At 45.6% G+C, this 20,408-nt stretch overlaps 1 protein-coding gene across 1 annotated transcript in view; it reads right to left on the reverse strand.

Moving 5' to 3' along the window:
- Positions 1–4,212: 4,212 nt before the first annotated feature.
- ralgapa1 (Ral GTPase activating protein catalytic subunit alpha 1) overlaps positions 4,213–20,408 on the reverse strand; it is a gene marked incomplete at its 5' end in the record, with an annotated part of 173,748 nt that continues 157,552 nt past the window's right edge. Inside the window, 1 exon segment of the mRNA XM_084308555.1 lies at positions 4,213–7,305. Within this exon segment, the coding sequence (XP_084164681.1) occupies positions 7,160–7,305 (146 nt within the window). The 3' untranslated portion in view covers positions 4,213–7,159.

Below are 20,408 nucleotides of genomic sequence, written 5' to 3' on the forward strand. Positions count from 1 at the left end.
ACTAAATAATAATTAAATAGTTAAATAATACAAAATTATAATTTGTTTAAAAGAAATCAGAAAAAAACTGTAAAATGTCATTTATTTCAAAGAGATGTCCTTTAAATGTTCATGCTTCTCCCCATCTCTGGCTGACATCACCATTGTGATACATGATGGTTAGGCCTTTGTGTTTCCCTCAGTGAGGGATTCTCTTTTGTCGGTCAGCAGCGTTCTGTACTTGCTGAAGCTTCTCTCTGTATAATAACTTTTAAAGTTTAAATATCAACATTATCTGGCCATCCTCAGTAAATATCAAACTTTCCAATGATGCGCGCAGACACACACACAGAAAGGGAGAATGGCTTATATGAACTATAGAGTTCATATATCAACTTATATCAACTATCCAGTTCGTTTTTATATAATTTTGCTAGCCCGCCAACGTTATTGTGATTAAAGCAAACTTAAAAAATATATATATATATGTTTTTTTTCTTAGTTTTTTCAGGGGGGGCGGGGGGTCCCGTTGGCGGGGCAGGTAGGGTAAACACTGGTCTCTAACTACACACCCTCAAGACCCCTACGCTCTGCATCTTCAAATCAATCAACCAACCAAACAAACGATCAGTGGTAAGAATAATTTTTATTGTCAAATTCCATCATTGCACATCCACACTCTGTTTGAAATAACGATTATAAATGTATACATATTACACATTTGACAGTACTATATATATACATGTGTGTGTATGTGTTTGACAGTACTATATATATACATGTGTGTGTGAATGTGTTTGACAGTACTATATATATACATGTGTGTGTGAATGTGTTTGACAGTACTATATATATACATGTGTGTGTGTTTGACAGTACTATATATACATGTGTGTGTGAATGCGTGTTTGACAGTACTATAATATATATACATGTGTGTGTGTATGTGTGTTTGTTGTACAGTCGTTATATGCTCAACACATGCAGTTAGTACAGAACATGCAGTATATGATCAGTAGTTGCAACGGCTCTACAAGGTAGCGACTACGTCGTAACCGTAAACCCTAAAAAAAACACCTCGCTCTGGCACCCTAATCCTACAGTATGAATCTAATCCTGATGAACTGTGACGATACTATAGAGAGTAATAGAGGTGGAGGGCTTGTGGATGCATTCTGTGTCGACTAACGGCATCAGATCTGTAGATCGACGCTGAGGCCAGACAGGCAGACCGCTACTGTGGCTCTGAGGTTTGATGGGTTAGACGGAGGGTCCTGGGGAGGAGTGTATTTGGGACAAGTTAATCGGGTTTAGTTTAGGAGTAGGGCTGCACGATTAATCGGGGAAAAATAATCACGATCTCGATTCATAGACCTATGCGATCTCATTTCTAAATGATGCCGATTTCTTTTGCGTAAAAAACAAATTTTAAACTTTTTTTTATTCATTTCTTTTACTCGTTACTTGACCTTTTAAATGATGACGATTCTGACTCGAGTTATTTTGTATGTTACAAGAGACTTAAGTTTAAGTCGAGCACTTTCATATATGTTATGTTTAAGTCAAGCACTTCGATATACGTTATGTTGTCTGTTTAAGAAAGAGTGCAATAAATGATTTTATTGAAGAAAAAAAAAAAGAATCGTGTGAGAGAATCGTGATCTCAATTCTTAGAGAAAAATCGTGATTCACATTTTAGCAAGAATCGTGGCCATCAAAGCCCTACTTAGGAGTGTACATAGGATGTGGCCAGGGTGGTTTAGGTGCTAAGATGGAGTTTAGGGTGTAGCTAGGTAGAGTGGGGCTTTAGGAGGGAGGTTAGGGTGTAGCTAGGTAGAGTGGGGCTTTAGGAGGGAGGTTAGGGTGTAGCTAGGTGGAGTGGGGCTTTAGGAGGGAGGTTAGGGTGTAGCTAGGTAGAGTGGGGCTTTAGGAGGGAGGTTAGGGTGTAGCTAGGTAGAGTGGGGCTTTAGGAGGGAGGTTAGGGTGTAGCTAGGTAGAGTGGGGCTTTAGGAGGGAGGTTAGGGTGTAGCTAGGTAGAGTGGGGCTTTAGGAGGGAGGTTAGGGTGTAGCTAGGTAGAGTGGGGCTTTAGGAGGGAGGTTAGGGTGTAGCTAGGTAGAGTGGGGCTTTAGGAGGGAGGTTAGGGTGTAGCTAGGTAGAGTGGGGCTTTAGGAGGGAGGTTAGGGTGTAGCTAGGTAGAGTGGGGCTTTAGGAGGGAGGTTAGGGTGTAGCTAGGTAGAGTGGGGCTTTAGGAGGGAGGTTAGGGTGTAGCTAGGTAGAGTGGGGCTTTAGGAGGGAGGTTAGGGTGTAGCTAGGTAGAGTGGGGCTTTAGGAGGGAGGTTAGGGTGTAGCTAGGTAGAGTGGGGCTTTAGGAGGGAGGTTAGGGTGTAGCTAGGTAGAGTGGGGCTTTAGGAGGGAGGTTAGGGTGTAGCTAGGTAGAGTGGGGCTTTAGGAGGGAGGTTAGGGTGTAGCTAGGTAGAGTGGGGCTTTAGGAGGGAGGTTAGGGTGTAGCTAGGTAGAGTGGGGCTTTAGGAGGGAGGTTAGGGTGTAGCTAGGTAGAGTGGGGCTTTAGGAGGGAGGTTAGGGTGTAGCTAGGTAGAGTGGGGCTTTAGGAGGGAGGTTAGGGTGTAGCTAGGTAGAGTGGGGCTTTAGGAGGGAGGTTAGGGTGTAGCTAGGTAGAGTGGGGCTTTAGGAGGGAGGTTAGGGTGTAGCTAGGTAGAGTGGGGCTTTAGGAGGGAGGTTAGGGTGTAGCTAGGTAGAGTGGGGCTTTAGGAGGGAGGTTAGGGTGTAGCTAGGTAGAGTGGGGCTTTAGGAGGGAGGTTAGGGTGTAGCTAGGTAGAGTGGGGCTTTAGGAGGGAGGTAGGCGGATTACTGGGCCTAAAATGGAGGTTTAGGATATAACCAGGTGGAGTGGGCATAAGAAGCAGGAGCAAGGTCAAACTATTTTGGTTGTAGGAGTGAGTTTTGGCTGTGGCCGGTAATTGGCAGGTGAGCTGTAGCCTATTATATACAGGATGTACAGATCAGTCCCATGATGCACTGGGGTAGAGAACACTAGTCTCGACCAATCAGACTGCGGGATTGCAGCTCATTCTAGAACCAAAGAGAAATAGTCGAGTGTCATCCTCTAGTCATCCAACATCCAATCGCTTCATCATCAATACAAAATAATATCAACGACAATAATAATAATAATAATTTAAAGGAACAACTCAAATCTGAACTGACCTCAAATATTCATAACACAAAAAATAACCGAAATAAAAAAAACATTTGATCTCATTATAAACAACATTTTAACAGATACACATTGACCCACACAAGGAAAGGTTAAATAATATGTGCCGTTTGTTTTACGATCCCTTTCCTTTCTACAGAGAAACTATGGCTGAAAGAAACATCACTCAAACAAAAAGCAACATGAATGACGTCGCCGAACTTCGTGTCACTATGATGCAGAACGACACACAAAGCAGATCTTGGGAAAATATCATCATATGTTTCACACGTCACAGATCCCCAAAAGCTATATATGAATATCACATGTGAAAATCATTACCATGTCATCACGTGTCCTGTGTTTTTACCATGTCATCACGTGCCCTGTGTTTTTACCATGTCATCACGTGTCCTGTGCACGTGTCCTGTGTTTTTACCATGTCATCACGTGTCCTGTGTTTTTACCATGTCATCACGTGCCCTGTGTTTTTACCATGTCATCACGTGCCCTGTGTTTTTACCATGTCATCACGTGTCCTGTGTTTTTACCATGTCATCACGTGTGAAACTGCTTCTACTTAATCATGTAATCATGACACCTTCGGCTACATGTTATAACATGTGATTGTGACGCCTTCACATCAGTTACATGTTATAAAACATGTGATCGTGACGCCTTCACATCAGTTACATGTTATAAAACATGTGATCGTGACGCCTTCACATCAGTTACATGTTATAAAACATGTGATCGTGACGCCATCACATCAGCTACATGTTATAAAACATGTGATCGTGACGCCTTCACATCAGCTACATGTTATAAAACATGTGATCGTGACGCCTTCACATCAGTTACACGTTATAAAACATGTGATTGTGACGCCTTCACATCAGCTACATGTTATAAAACATGTGATCGTGACGCCTTCACATCAGTTACATGTTATAAAACATGTGATCGTGACGCCTTCACATCAGTTACATGTTATAAAACATGTGATCGTGACGCCTTCACATCAGCTACATGTTATAAAACATGTGATCGTGACGCCTTCACATCAGCTACATGTTATAAAACATGTGATCGTGACGCCTTCACATCAGCTACATGTTATAAAACATGTGATCGTGACACCTTCACATTGGCTACATGACGTAACATGTGACCGTGACACATTACCGTCAGTTACATGTCGTAACATGGTTAACCGTCTGTAGTGTGGTTAGTGAAAGGGTTAACCGTCTGTAGTGTGGTTAGTGAAAGGGTTAACCTTCTGTAGTGTGGTTAGTGAAAGGGTTAACCTTCTGTAGTGTGGTTAGTGAAAGGGTTAACCTTCTGTAGTGTGGTTAGTGAAAAGGTTAACCCCTTTTGTCATGTGGCAGTGAAAGGGTTAACCTTCTGTAATTGACGCAGTGAGGGGTAATCCTTTGGTAGTGTGGCAGTGAAAGGGTTAACTGAAAGAACGGGTTAAAGACAATTCCTTTAAGTGATTAACCCTTTCACTGATACAGATTTTTCTACCAAATTGTTTAACCCTTTCACTGCGTCAATTACAGAAGGTTAACCCTTTCACTGCGACAATACGGAAGGTTAACCCTTTCACTACCACACGACAGCAGGTTAACCCTTTCACTATCACACTACAGACGGTTAAATCACGACATGTGTCAGTGTTTCCTTGTGACCACCTCTAGACTCTGGGTCTGAGGTTCTTACAGAGTGAACTCATTAGATACACAGAATATATCTAGTCAGATGAAGGGAGAAAAAGCTGTCGTTTCATAGAACGCTTCATGAATGCACAGGAAGACAATAAACTAAATATTCAGCAACATTCTTGTTCGGGTCAGCACTGACATTACAGTCTTGATACAAAAATAAAAATAAAATAAAAAAAGAGAAAAGAAGAAACCAAAAGATGACCCGTTTACAAGACGAGGAAAACCGGGAGTGAATATCGGGAGAACATTTTTTACAGTGTGGAACATTTTACAGTGTGGAAAACCGTCCACGTTTGACAGCGTGATGAAAACAAATAGAAAGGAAATAAAAACAAAATGTTTTAACGTAACAAGTGCTCCGCTTTCAACCGCCATCTCGGGTCCGACTGTTCTCTGGGGAAAACGACTTCCTCTCCTCTCCGTCGTCGGCGGCGGTGTGGCTCTGTCTCCATCACGCCCGCCTCGGTCCGTTCAGGAAGTGGATTATTTTTTTTTATTCTTATTTGGAAAAATACTGAAAAGCGTTTGGCATGAAAGGGGCCTATTAGGAACCAATGGAGAACGAGTGCCATCGTTACGCAGGGTTTTTATTTACATGTTGAACTGATGTGATTCAAAGTGGACCGACTCCAGAGTCTGTGTGTGGCGCCGCGGGGGACAAAAATAGATATTTATCCTCAGCTTTAGATCCTCCATGTCACTGTCCCCTCGGAAGCAGACTGACTGACTAATCTATAATACAAATATACAACTTCTTGTCATCTCGCTGGACCAGTATACAACTTCCTGTCATCTCGCTGGACCAGTATACAACTTCCTGTCGTCTCGCTGGACCAGTATACAACTTCCTGTCGTCTCGCTGGACCAGTATACAACTTCCTGTCGTCTCGCTGGACCAGTATACAACTTCCTGTCGTCTCGCTGGACCAGTATACAACTTCCTGTCGTCTCGCTGGACCAGTATACAACTTCCTGTCGTCTCGCTGGACCAGTATACAACTTCCTGTCGTCTCGCTGGACCAGTATACAACTTCCTGTCGTCTCGCTGGACCAGTACATCAGATCTGAACTAGATAGGCAGCCATATTCGTGCTACAGGAGGACCTGCCCATTGTATTAATTCTAGTTCTGTGATGAACCCACTACTGCATGTTGATGTTGACAGACCGAGAGCAGCAAAAGTCTCACGGCTGCTTCCCACGATGCAGCAGGATAATGGATATCAATAATCAATATCAATTTATCAGTCCGTCAATATCGATCGATCAGTCCGTCAATATCAATCTATCAGTCCGTCAATATCAATCTAATATTGGCTAACAGGAGAGAGCAATGTGAATAGGAAAACGTGAGCTAGTATATAATATAGTACACTACTAGTGTGTGTGTGTGTGTGCGTGTGTGTTTGCGTGTGTGTGTGTGTGTGCGTACGTGTGTGTGCATGTGTGTTTGTGTGTGTGTGCGTGTGTGTGTGTGTGCGTGTGTGTGTGTGTGTGTGCGTGTGTGTGCGTGTGTGTTTGTGTGTGCGTGTGCGTGCGTGTGTGTTTGTGTGTGTGTGTGCGTGTGTGTGCGTGTGTGTTTGTGTGTGCGTGTGCGTGCGTGTGCGTGCGTGTGTGTTTGTGTGTGTGTGTGTGCGTGTGTGTGCATGTGTGTACACACACATTCAAGCAGTGTCTGTACAGTTAAAGGCAAGTGTCCAATTAGAACAGAGCATGCTGGAGGAGGAGGGGCCAGCTGGTCAAAAGTGTGCCGCCATTGGCCAGTAATTATAGAGTAAATAACGTCTTATTGGTTCATGTGACCAATGACTTAATTTCAGCTAATTTCACCAAGAAGTCAATTGTCATTGGCTAATACGACCAAGGAGCTGCGGTCCGATTGGCTGGCGTGATGCAGGAAGTTCAGGTCTTAATGGCTGATCCGGAAAGTATGTCGTCGTATTGGATGAGGTGACCATGAGGTCAGTTCTTATTGGCCGATCGAGGATGAGTTCAGTCTCGGGTCTTAATGGCTGATGGAGGAGGAGTCTCGGGTCTTATTGGCTGAGCCAGAGGAGTCTCGGGTCTTATTGGCTGAGCCAGAGGAGTCTCAGGTCTTATTGGCTGAGCCAGAGGAGTCTCAGGTCTTATTGGCTGAGCTAGAGGAGTCTCAGGTCTTATTGGCTGAGCCAGAGGAGTCTCAGGTCTTATTGGCTGAGCTAGAGGAGTCTCAGGTCTTATTGGCTGAGCCAGAGGAGTCTCAGGTCTTATTGGCTGAGCCAGAGGAGCGCCGGAGTTTCATGGACATGCGGCTCTTACTGGTCCGAGGAGACATGGGGGATGGAGAGTCGCTCCCCGCCTCCCCCAGAGCAGCACCTCCTTCCAGAAGAATCTCTAGGCAGGAGCCTGGGGAGAGGAGGGGTGGGGGAGGGGAGAGGGGGAGAGGAGGGGTGGGGGAGAGGGGGGAGAGGAGGGGAGAGGGAGGGGAGAGGAGGGGTGGGGGAGAGGGGGGAGAGGAGGGGAGAGGGGGAGAGGGGGAGAGGAGGGGTGGGGGAGAGGGGGAGAGGGGGAGAGGGGGAGAGGGGGGAGAGGAGGAGAGGAGGGGTGGGGGAGAGGGGGGAGAGGAGGGGAGAGGGGGAGAGGAGGGGGAGAGGAGGGGTGGGAGAGAGGAGGGGTGTAGGAGGGGAGAGGGGGAGAGGGGTGGGGGAGAGGAGGGGTGAAGGAGGGGAGAGGGGGAGAGGAGGGGTGTAGGAGGGGAGAGGGGGAGAGGAGGGGTGGGGGAGAGGGGGGAGAGGGGGAGAGGAGGGGTGGGGGAGAGGAGGGGTGGGGGAGAGGAGAGGAGAGGAGGGGGAGAGGAGGGGGAGAGGAGAGGAGGGGGGGAGAGGAGGGGTGGGGGAGAGGAGGGGAGAGGAGGGGGAGAGGAGAGGAGGGGGAGAGGAGGGGTGGGGGAGAGGGGGGGTGTAGGAGGGGAGAGGGGGAGAGGAGGGGTGGGGGAGAGGGGGGGTGTAGGAGGGGAGAGGGGGAGAGGAGGGGTGGGGGAGAGGAGGGGTGAGGGGGAGAGGAGGGGTGGGGGGGGGTGGAGGAGAGGAGGGGGGTATAGGAGGGGGAGAGGGGGGTGGGGGAGAGAAGGGGTGGTGGAGAGGGGGGGAGAGGGTAAGGGAGGTAGAGGAGGAGAAGAGGATGGGAGGAGGGGCAAGGAGGAGAGAGAGCGGTATGGAGAGAGAGAACATACGTTAATGCCCCCCCGTGCTGGCCCACTACTGACACACTGACTGACGTGACAGACAGATAGAGGACAGACAGACAGACAGACAGACAGACAGACAGATAGAGGACAGACAGACAGACAGACAGACAGACAGATAGATAGACAGACAGACAGACAGACGAGACAAGACGAGACGAGACAGACAGACAGACAGACAGACAGACAGATAGAGGACAGACAGACAGACAGACAGACAGATAGATAGATAGACAGACAGACAGACAGACAGACAGACGAGACAAGACGAGACGAGACAACAGACAATCACACAGGGCAACAAGTAATCAGGCAGCTAGACAAACAAATAGCTAGAGAGACAGACAGACAAGTAGAAGAAATATTTCTACTGTACTCTATATTCTCTAATATATTTCTGTATAATATTATCTAATCTATATCTGTATAATATTCTCAAATATATTTCTGTATAATATTATCTAATATATTTCTGTATTCTATTATCTAATCTATCTCTGTATTATATTATCTAATCTATCTCCGTGTTCTATTCTCTAATCTATTTATGTATTCTATTACATATACATTTTATATTACATTTAGTCATTTAGCAGACGCTTTTATCCAAAGCTATAAAAGCATATCTATTATCTAATCTATTCTGTGTTCTATTCTCTAATCTATTTATGTATTCTATTATCTAACCCCTAGTGTTATGTATCTGATGTGGTAAGCCCTACTGTTACTTCTCTTTCTTCTTGAAAACAATACCATTTATTCAGTTTTCCCTCTTTTCCCCCTATACTACACTTCAGGTTAACCCTAACCCTATACTACACTTCAGGTTAACCCTAACCCTATACTACACTTCAGGTTAAGGCTAACCCTAACCCTATACTACACTTCAGGTTAACCCTAACCCTATACTACACTTCAGGTTAAGGCTAACCCTAACCCTATATTACACTTCAGGTTAACCCTAACCCTATACTACACTTCAGGTTAACCCTAACCCTATACTACACTTCAGGTTAAGGCTAACCCTATACTACACTTCATGTTAAGGCTAACCCTATACTACACTTCAGGTTAACCCTAACCCTATACTACACTTCAGGTTAACCCTAACCCTATACTACACTTCAGGTTAACCCTAACCCTATACTACACTTCAGGTTAACCCTAACCCTATACTACACTTCAGGTTAACCCTAACCCTATACTACACTTCAGGTTAACCCTAACCCTATACTACACTTCAGGTTAACCCTAACCCTATACTACACTTCAGGTTAAGGCTAACCCTATACTACACTTCAGGTTAACCCTAACCCTATACTACACTTCATGTTAAGGCTAACCCTATACTACACTTCAGGTTAACCCTAACCCTATACTACACTTCAGGTTAACCCTAACCCTATACTACACTTCATGTTAAGGCTAACCCTATACTACACTTCAGGTTAACCCTAACCCTATACTACACTTCAGGTTAACCCTAACCCTATACTACACTTCAGGTTAACCCTAACCCTATACTACACTTCAGGTTAACCCTAACCCTATACTACACTTCAGGTTAACCCTAACCCTATACTACACTTCAGGTTAAGGCTAACCCTATACTACACTTCATGTTAAGGCTAACCCTATACTACACTTCAGGTTAACCCTAACCCTATACTACACTTCAGGTTAACCCTAACCCTATACTACACTTCATGTTAAGGCTAACCCTATACTACACTTCAGGTTAACCCTAACACTATACTACACTTCAGGTTAACCCTAACCCTATACTACACTTCAGGTTAACCCTAACCCTATACTACACTTCAGGTCAAGGCTAGAGTTTTGGACTGACAAAACAACTAACTCATAGACTGCGCTAGTTCATAACCTATTCTCTATTTATCTATTCTATTCTCTAGTCTATTTATGTGTTCTATTATCTAATCCATTCCTCTAGCCAGGGTAGCGTACCATTCACAGCTAGCATGAAACACTTTGTGTTTGAGTCCCTTTCCCTTTGATATGAGCAGGTTCAAACTATCTAGAGGCCTAGGAACCACCAGATACATATCACTACGGTCCTCTGGAGAGGAGGAGGAGGAGGAGGAGGAGGAGGAGGAGGAGGAAGAGAGGAGAGGAGGAGAGGAGAGGAGGAGAGGAAGAGAGGAGAGGTAAGGAGAGGAGGAGATCAGAGGAGGTGATGAGAAGAGGAGAGGAAGAGAGGAGAGGAGGAGAGGAAGAGAGGTAAGGAGTGGAGAGGAGGAGAGGAGAGGAGAGGTAAAAAGAAGATGGGAGGAGAGGTAAGGAGAGGAGAAGAGGAGAGAAGGAGAGGACAGGAAAGGAAGAGGAGGGGGAGAAGACAGGAGATGAGGGAACGAGAGGAGAAAGGACAAGCAGCGATGGAGTGAGACAGAATAAAAGAGAATGTCAGTCAAAAACAGATGAGAAAAACAACAGATTAAATAAATAATACTGCACACACACACACATACACACACATACTGTACACATACAAAGACACACACACAACAACACACATACACACATGCAAAACATAGACATAACACTGTTGAATATAAATCATTCAAAAATAACATGATCATCATCCTAACAATTCATAACCAACATCATATTTTATCAAAAATCTCTTCACCCACAAACTGTGTCTGTCAATGTCACCATGTAAATGTGTGCTTTTGTGCATACTTACGTCTGTCCATATCTACGTGTGCGTATGTTGTGTGTGTGTTGTTCATGTATGCATGTGTGTTGTTCATGTATGCATGTGTGTTGTTCATGAGGGGTGTGTGCGTGTGTGTTGTGTGTTGTTCATGTATGCATGTGTGTTGTTCATGAGGGGTGTGTGCGTGTGTGTTGTGTGTTGTTCATGTATGCATGTGTGTTGTTCATGAGGGGTGTGTGCGTGTGTGTTGTGTGTTGTTCATGAGGGGTGTGTGTTGTTCATGAGGGGTGTGTGCGTGTGTGTTGTGTGTTGTTCATGAGGGGTGTGTGCGTGTGTGTTGTGTGTTGTTCATGAGGGGTGTGTGTGTATGTGTGCACGGTGCTACAGTGCTACATCATGCCAGAACCAGGAAGAGAGAGGAACAGACAAAAGGTCGAAGTTCAACGGTTAGAGTTCATCAGATCAACGTGACATCAAAGGTTAAAGTAGCGACGATTAAACGACAGCTAAACGAGTGAGCAGAGAGGCAGAGAGAGAGAGAGATAAGGTTATGGAGGCATGCCTGCTAACCTCTCTGAAAACAGAAGGGAAGGAGAGAGGGAGTGGAAATCGGAGGAGAGGATAGGTTAAGTTGGAATGTTATTAGGAGCCAATCAGAACGGGGCGTGTCAGTCATGTGACCAGGCTTACCTTTTAGCTATAGGCTAGTGAGACATTACGATCTAAAGAGGGACACAGAATAATAAAAAAAAAAAATAACAATAATCCAAAACAAAAATAAAATAACAAAAAAGAGCAGAAAACAAAATCAAATCAAAGTAGAATATTTTTTTTGGGGAAAAAGTGAAAGAAGCAGAAAGAGAGAGAGAGAAGGAGGATTGATGAGCTGTTAGGATCCAGAGGGAGAGAGACATAGAGACAGAGAGACATAGAGAGAGACATGAGCCCCTTTTAAACCACAAGACCCCTCATTATGCTGGCTTTGCCTTTTTCCACCGACCCCTCACCAAGCTGGCATAATGTCGCCCCCTGTGGGTGATTTATAGATAGCACGCCGACAGTCCTGAGTCAGAGCAGGGTGCCTGCAGGTTTCAACAAGTTCAATTTAAGATGTTTTAAGACTTTCTTAAGACCACTTTGAATAGGACTTAATACCTATTTCATGGCCATACTGTCAAACAAAGTATGAAGGAAAATTACTATGAAAGAAGTAATACCATATGAATTGTTGGGGAGCTGATAGACCATACTACTAGGGCTGTACCGAATGTAATCGTTTAACATTCGAAGCTTCTATTGAAGTATTCGAACGAAGCTTCGAATGTCTGTCATCATATTTTATGATGTAATCCAAAATTTTTATATTTTTTATTTTATATAAATATCCTCAAACTAAATCCTCAATTTGAATTAAGTGATTAAACTTCTTTTTTATTAAATCAACTTTCTTTAAGACATTGACTGCCACGCTTCTATCCATCAATGTATGATCTCTGCCACCACTCTAAGCCTATGGAGATGTTCACCTTCTTTGCAGGGCTATAACTTTTTAAATTGTATTGCTAAATTGACATTACTATGGCCCAAAAATTGCTTCTAGAATATAAGTATGTTTTTATCGTTTTCTGCAGTAATTCATAGAACGTGAGTTATAGGCATAAACGCATATAGATTATCAACTGCCGTTTATTGCCAATACACGCTATATTAAATTCAACGGTACATGATTGTTACGAAGGATCAGATTAAACCGAATATATATATTTATTTATGGATATATATTGAATAGTATTTGTATATCGTTTGATATCCCTTGTATATTCCTTGTACATATACACGGAATATCCCTTTAGCCTACTATAGCCCATAATAGTTCATTCTCTTATTGGACAAGGACCTGGCGCCAGGGGACAAGCCCCTTGGAGCCAAGTTCAATGGTACCGACGAGACATGTCTCTACTAGCCCCGGCTCTGCGCAGGAATACGGCTACCGAAAGGAGAGTGGCACTATTTGTTCACCGTGCATATAAATATGGCGCAAGTAAATGTAGAAGACCCTTAGTCCTTTACCCTTCTACCCAACTAAGTAACAGAACGTGAAGCCTCACCCACAATACCGCGTGCGGTGTAGTATGGCCTGTTTGGCCTTAGAATAGCATCGAGACCTCGTGCGAATTAATAGCTGAATTGTCAGAGTTTGGCACTGTACCGTCGAGTGCGACGTATTTCTATTAAGTAATAATAGTCTATCGTGTATGGTGCATCGTGCGGTTAGAGTTCTAAAGTGACCAGCATCTCCAACGCTTCCTCGTGTTATCTAGAGTCTTATCCAGGCTGGGGCCGACCACACATGGCGCTTTCTTCCGAGGAGATCTAGACGAGGACCGAGGGACATGTACACTGGATTACCTACCCGACGACTGCTGAGCCCTATGCGGCTGGAATATATTTGCTTTGGTACTGTGATTTGTGGAGCGGATAATCGCCGACGCCTGTGAGTGTTGGATTTACCCCCGAGAGGAGTCAAGTTGAGTCGGCGCTCAGAGAGACTGAGGTCGCCTAGCTTCTTCTTCACTGTGGAGCTACAGCCTACAAGAGAACCAAGGTGTATTCATCTGCGGATCAAGAGTCTACTGCACTGTCTTCTGTACTTGAAGTCTCCCTAGACATCGTTGACCAGACGGTCTACTACCGACGGCTCTCCTACCCCCCCTACCGGCCTACAACCGGGAGGACCCCTTCCAGAATTATCCTGCTATATCATTAAGAGTACCATAGATCTAATTCCCTAAGAGCCAGGTTGTATACTTGCTTCCTGCGTAACCAGAGATTGGACATTCAGTGTTGATTTGCCTACGAGTACTCATTTGCCTTACAAGTGCATTCAAATCATAAATGTAATAGTAACTATTATATGTACCTTTTGCTATATATTAAATATTTGATTATTACCTTTGTGTGGACCCGATTTCATTGTGGGAAAGTGTTCATCATATTTAGATATCGTGTACTGTATGGCCAGTAGTTAAAGTACATAAAGCGGTAGTGGTTTAATGATACCATACTTATCAATACAGTCAGGGAATTGTACCCCTCAGTTACAATGATCGTATACGTACGCGGATGAAAGGGGGGGGGGGTCGTTTATAATTCCGTGATCGTCAGTAAATGGTTTATGTAGTATGGGTGATATATTGATCAGAGCGGTTTGCATTGAAAAGAATAAACAATCAAGCTGAAAGTAACGTTACTGTCCTCTTACCGTTCGCCGATGAGACTGGAGGAAAAAGATCCGACTTATAGATCCATTTCCGGTTTGTATGGCGCAATAAACGCCCAAATCATATTGATTATTGAGTTATGGCAGCGATCCATTGCACGCCAGTGTGTGTCTGTAGTCCCGCAACGATATGTGACTGCCGGACGGATTTCCCAGATGCACCGAGATCACCAGATGCACTTCCGGTTGTAACTCGCCCGATCACCCACCAGGTGGCGGTATTGAGGCGTTGCACTGTTGTGCAGAGTCCCACTGTATCAGCAGAGGCTGGGTGGCGGAATTATGAATGCCATGGCGAAAAAATTAAATATGATCTCAATAACGTCGTACAGTGTGGTTTGGCAGAATTCGCATGACCAGCAAACCCATCATAAGCGTTTTTTGGCGGTCAATGTGTTAATGAATATTTATTACATGGTGTTTTCACAATCGCCGAAATGCTTGCTTGTGATTGGTCAATAGCGCGCGTCAGAGGTCCGTTATCACACGATAACGGACCTCTGCCAAGCAATAATGACTGCTGTGCGCAGCTGTTCGCAATCAAGCCCACTACACACTGTATCAGTGCTGCTCAGCATATGCACAGCTGCACTCAGTCATCAGTGCAATCAGACCACAGACCTGCCGGCTGCCGATAATAATAATCACTTTATTTGGGCTGACGGAGCCACAGAACTAAGCGTTTGCATTTGATCTCGTTTTGTCGATGGTGTACAATGAATTAGGTATATTTGTTAGTAAGTTAGCCATGTAATAAGCGGGATAATGTATAGCTATACTCGATCATTGTCGCAAAATAATTGACCTTCACTGACGTTTAAAACACCTCTGCGCTGCGCCTCGGTATTTTAAACTCCGTGTCGGTAAATTATTTTGCGACAATGACCTCGTAGCTATACATTATCCCTTACATAACTCATAAGTTTCGTCAACATAGATAATCCAATAAGGGCACGGTTGGTACGAAAGTGATGGTGATGTCTTGATGGAGTGCCAAGCGGATGCTACATCATTTATGATAAATGTTTTATGTAAATCTTTATGACGAGTCATATACTATAATAGTATAATACTATAATATTAGTGTAGCCTAATCTTTATCTGCAACTGTGAAGAAAAACCCCATTGGTTTAAACAGAATGAATAGACACATAAAAAAATATATATATATATAAAAAAAAAAAAAATTAATACATTTCTTTTAATTCAAATGTTGATTTAGAATTCAAATGTCAACATTATGAACGAAGCTTCGAAGCTTCGAACTATTCAGTACAGCCCTACTACTTACTGTACGGCCATTTGCAGACATATCCCCCAAACATATTTACACAAGATACAGAGAAGTTATTGCAACGTAACTGTTTGTAACTGGTCCAGAGAGACATCTCTTCAACTGCAATGTACAGTATTGGTCCAAATACAAGACCACCCTGATTACTCATTTTTGGAAGAATACTTTTTTGAAGACCATATCATTCAAGAAAATCATTCTATTGCATTTCTATTTGAAAAATAATGATTTTCAAACTAACCCACCAACCAACCACCACACTAACCAACCACCCAACACACTAACCAACCAACACACCACCCAACACACCACCCAACACACCAACCACCCAACACACCAACCAACACACCACCCAACACACCACCCAACACACCAACCACCCAACACACCAACCAACACACCAACCAACACACCACCCAACACACCAACCACCCAACACACCAACCAACACACCAACCAACACACCAACCAACACACCAACCACCCAACACACCAACCAACACACCACCCAACACACCACCCAACACACCAACCAACACACCAACCAACACACCAACCAACACACCACCCAACACACCAACCAACACACCACCCAACACACCACCCAACACACCAACCAACACACCAACCAACACACCAACCACCCAACACACCACCCAACACACCACCCAACACACCAACCACCCAACACACCAACCAACACACCACCCAACACACCACCCAACACACCAACCAACACACCAACCAACACACCACCCAACACACCAACCACCCAACACATCAACCAACACACCAACCAACACACCAACCAACCAACCAACACACCAACCAACCAACCAACCACCCAACCAACCAACCAACCAACCACCCAACCAACCAACCAACCAACCAACCAACCAACCAACCACCCAACCAACCAACCAACACACTAACCAACCAACCAACCAACCAACCAACACACTAACCAACCAACCAACCAACCAACCAACACACCAACCAACCAACCACCCAACCAACCAACCAACACACTAACCAACCAACCAACCAACCAACCAACACACCAACCAACCAACCACCCAACCAACCAACCAACACACTAACCAACCAACCAACCAACCAACCAACACACTAACCAACCAACCAACCAACCAACCAACCAACCAACCAACACACCAACCAACCAACCACCCACCCAACCAACCAACCAACCACCCAACCAACCAACCAACCAACCAACCAACCAACCAACCAACCAACCAACCAACCAACCAACCAACACACCAACCAACCAACACACCAACCAACCAACCAACCAACCAACACACCAACCAACCAACCAACCAACACACTAACCAACCAACCAACCAACCAACCAACACACCAACCAACCACCCAACACACCAACCAACCACCCAACACACCAACCAACCAACCAACCAACCAACCAACCAACCACCCAACACACCAACCAACCAACCAACCAACCAACACACCACACTAACCAACCAACCAACACACTAACCAACCAACCAACCAACCAACCAACACACCAACCAACCAACACACCAACCAACCCACCAACCAACCAACACACCAACCAACCACCCAACACACCAACCAACCACCCAACACACCAACCAACACACCAACCACCCAACACACCACACTAACCAACCAACCAACCAACCAACACACCAACCAACCACCCAACACACCAACCAACCACCCAACACACCAACCAACCAACCAACCAACCAACCAACCACCCAACACACCAACCAACCAACCAACCAACCAACCAACACACCACACTAACCAACCAACCAACACACTAACCAACCAACCAACCAACCAACCAACACACCAACCAACCAACACACCAACCAACCCACCAACCAACCAACACACCAACCAACCACCCAACACACCAACCAACCACCCAACACACCAACCAACACACCACACTAACCAACCAACCAACCAACCAACACACCACACTAACCAACCAACCAACACACTAACCAACCAACCAACCAACCAACCAACACACCAACCAACCAACACACCAACCAACCCACCAACCAACCAACACACCAACCAACCACCCAACACACCAACCAACCAACACACCAACCAACCAACCAACCACCCAACACACCAACCAACCAACACACTAACCAACCAACACACCAACCAACCACCCAACACACCAACCAACCAACCAACCACCCAACACACTAACCAACCAACACACCAACCAACACACCAACCAACCAACCAACCAACACACCAACCAACCACCCAACACACCAACCAACCAACCAACCAACCAACCAACACACCAACCAACCAACCAACCAACACACCAACCAACCAACCAACACACCAACCAACCAACCAACACACCAACCAACACACTAACCAACCAACACACCAACCAACCAACCAACCAACCAACCAACACACTAACCAACCAACACACCAACCAACCAACCAACCAACCAACCAACACACTAACCAACCAACACACCAACCAACCAACACACCAACCAACCAACCAACCCACCAACCAACCAACACACCAACCAACCAACACACTAACCAACCAACACACCAACCAACCAACACACCAACCCACCAACCAACCACCCAACCCACCAACCAACCAACACACTAACCAACCAACACACCAACCAACCAACACACCAACCAACCAACACACCAACCCACCAACCAACCACCCAACACACCAACCAACCAACCAACCAACCAACCAACCAACACACCAACCACCCAACCCACCAACCAACCAACACACCAACCCACCAACCAACCACCCAACCCACCAACCAACCAACACACTAACCAACCAACACACCAACCAACCAACACACCAACCAACCAACACACCAACCCACCAACCAACCACCCAACACACCAACCAACCAACCAACCAACCAACCACCCAACCAACCAACCAACCAACCACCCAACCAACCAACCAACCAACCAACCAACCAACCAACCACCCAACCAACCAACCAACACACTAACCAACCAACCAACCAACCAACCAACACACTAACCAACCAACCAACCAACCAACCAACACACCAACCAACCAACCACCCAACCAACCAACCAACACACTAACCAACCAACCAACCAACCAACCAACACACCAACCAACCAACCACCCAACCAACCAACCAACACACTAACCAACCAACCAACCAACCAACCAACACACTAACCAACCAACCAACCAACCAACCAACCAACCAACACACCAACCAACCAACCACCCACCCAACCAACCAACCAACCACCCAACCAACCAACCAACCAACCAACCAACCAACCAACCAACCAACCAACCAACCAACCAACCAACACACCAACCAACCAACACACCAACCAACCAACCAACCAACCAACACACCAACCAACCAACCAACCAACACACTAACCAACCAACCAACCAACCAACCAACACACCAACCAACCACCCAACACACCAACCAACCACCCAACACACCAACCAACCAACCAACCAACCAACCAACCACCCAACACACCAACCAACCAACCAACCAACCAACCAACACACCACACTAACCAACCAACCAACACACTAACCAACCAACCAACCAACCAACCAACACACCAACCAACCAACACACCAACCAACCCACCAACCAACCAACACACCAACCAACCACCCAACACACCAACCAACCACCCAACACACCAACCAACACACCAACCACCCAACACACCACACTAACCAACCAACCAACCAACCAACACACCAACCAACCACCCAACACACCAACCAACCACCCAACACACCAACCAACCAACCAACCAACCAACCAACCACCCAACACACCAACCAACCAACCAACCAACCAACCAACACACCACACTAACCAACCAACCAACACACTAACCAACCAACCAACCAACCAACCAACACACCAACCAACCAACACACCAACCAACCCACCAACCAACCAACACACCAACCAACCACCCAACACACCAACCAACCACCCAACACACCAACCAACACACCACACTAACCAACCAACCAACCAACCAACACACCACACTAACCAACCAACCAACACACTAACCAACCAACCAACCAACCAACCAACACACCAACCAACCAACACACCAACCAACCCACCAACCAACCAACACACCAACCAACCACCCAACACACCAACCAACCAACACACCAACCAACCAACCAACCACCCAACACACCAACCAACCAACACACTAACCAACCAACACACCAACCAACCACCCAACACACCAACCAACCAACCAACCACCCAACACACTAACCAACCAACACACCAACCAACACACCAACCAACCAACCAACCAACACACCAACCAACCACCCAACACACCAACCAACCAACCAACCAACCAACCAACACACCAACCAACCAACCAACCAACACACCAACCAACCAACCAACACACCAACCAACCAACCAACACACCAACCAACACACTAACCAACCAACACACCAACCAACCAACCAACCAACCAACCAACACACTAACCAACCAACACACCAACCAACCAACCAACCAACCAACCAACACACTAACCAACCAACACACCAACCAACCAACACACCAACCAACCAACCAACCCACCAACCAACCAACACACCAACCAACCAACACACTAACCAACCAACACACCAACCAACCAACACACCAACCCACCAACCAACCACCCAACCCACCAACCAACCAACACACTAACCAACCAACACACCAACCAACCAACACACCAACACACCAACCAACCAACACACCAACCCACCAACCAACCACCCAACACACCAACCAACCAACCAACCAACCAACCAACCAACCAACACACCAACCACCCAACCCACCAACCAACCAACACACCAACCCACCAACCAACCACCCAACCCACCAACCAACCAACACACTAACCAACCAACACACCAAC

The sequence above is a fragment of the Notolepis coatsorum genome (genome assembly GCF_963971535.1).
Source record: "Notolepis coatsorum genome assembly, chromosome: 2".
NCBI lineage: Eukaryota > Metazoa > Chordata > Actinopteri > Aulopiformes > Paralepididae > Notolepis > Notolepis coatsorum.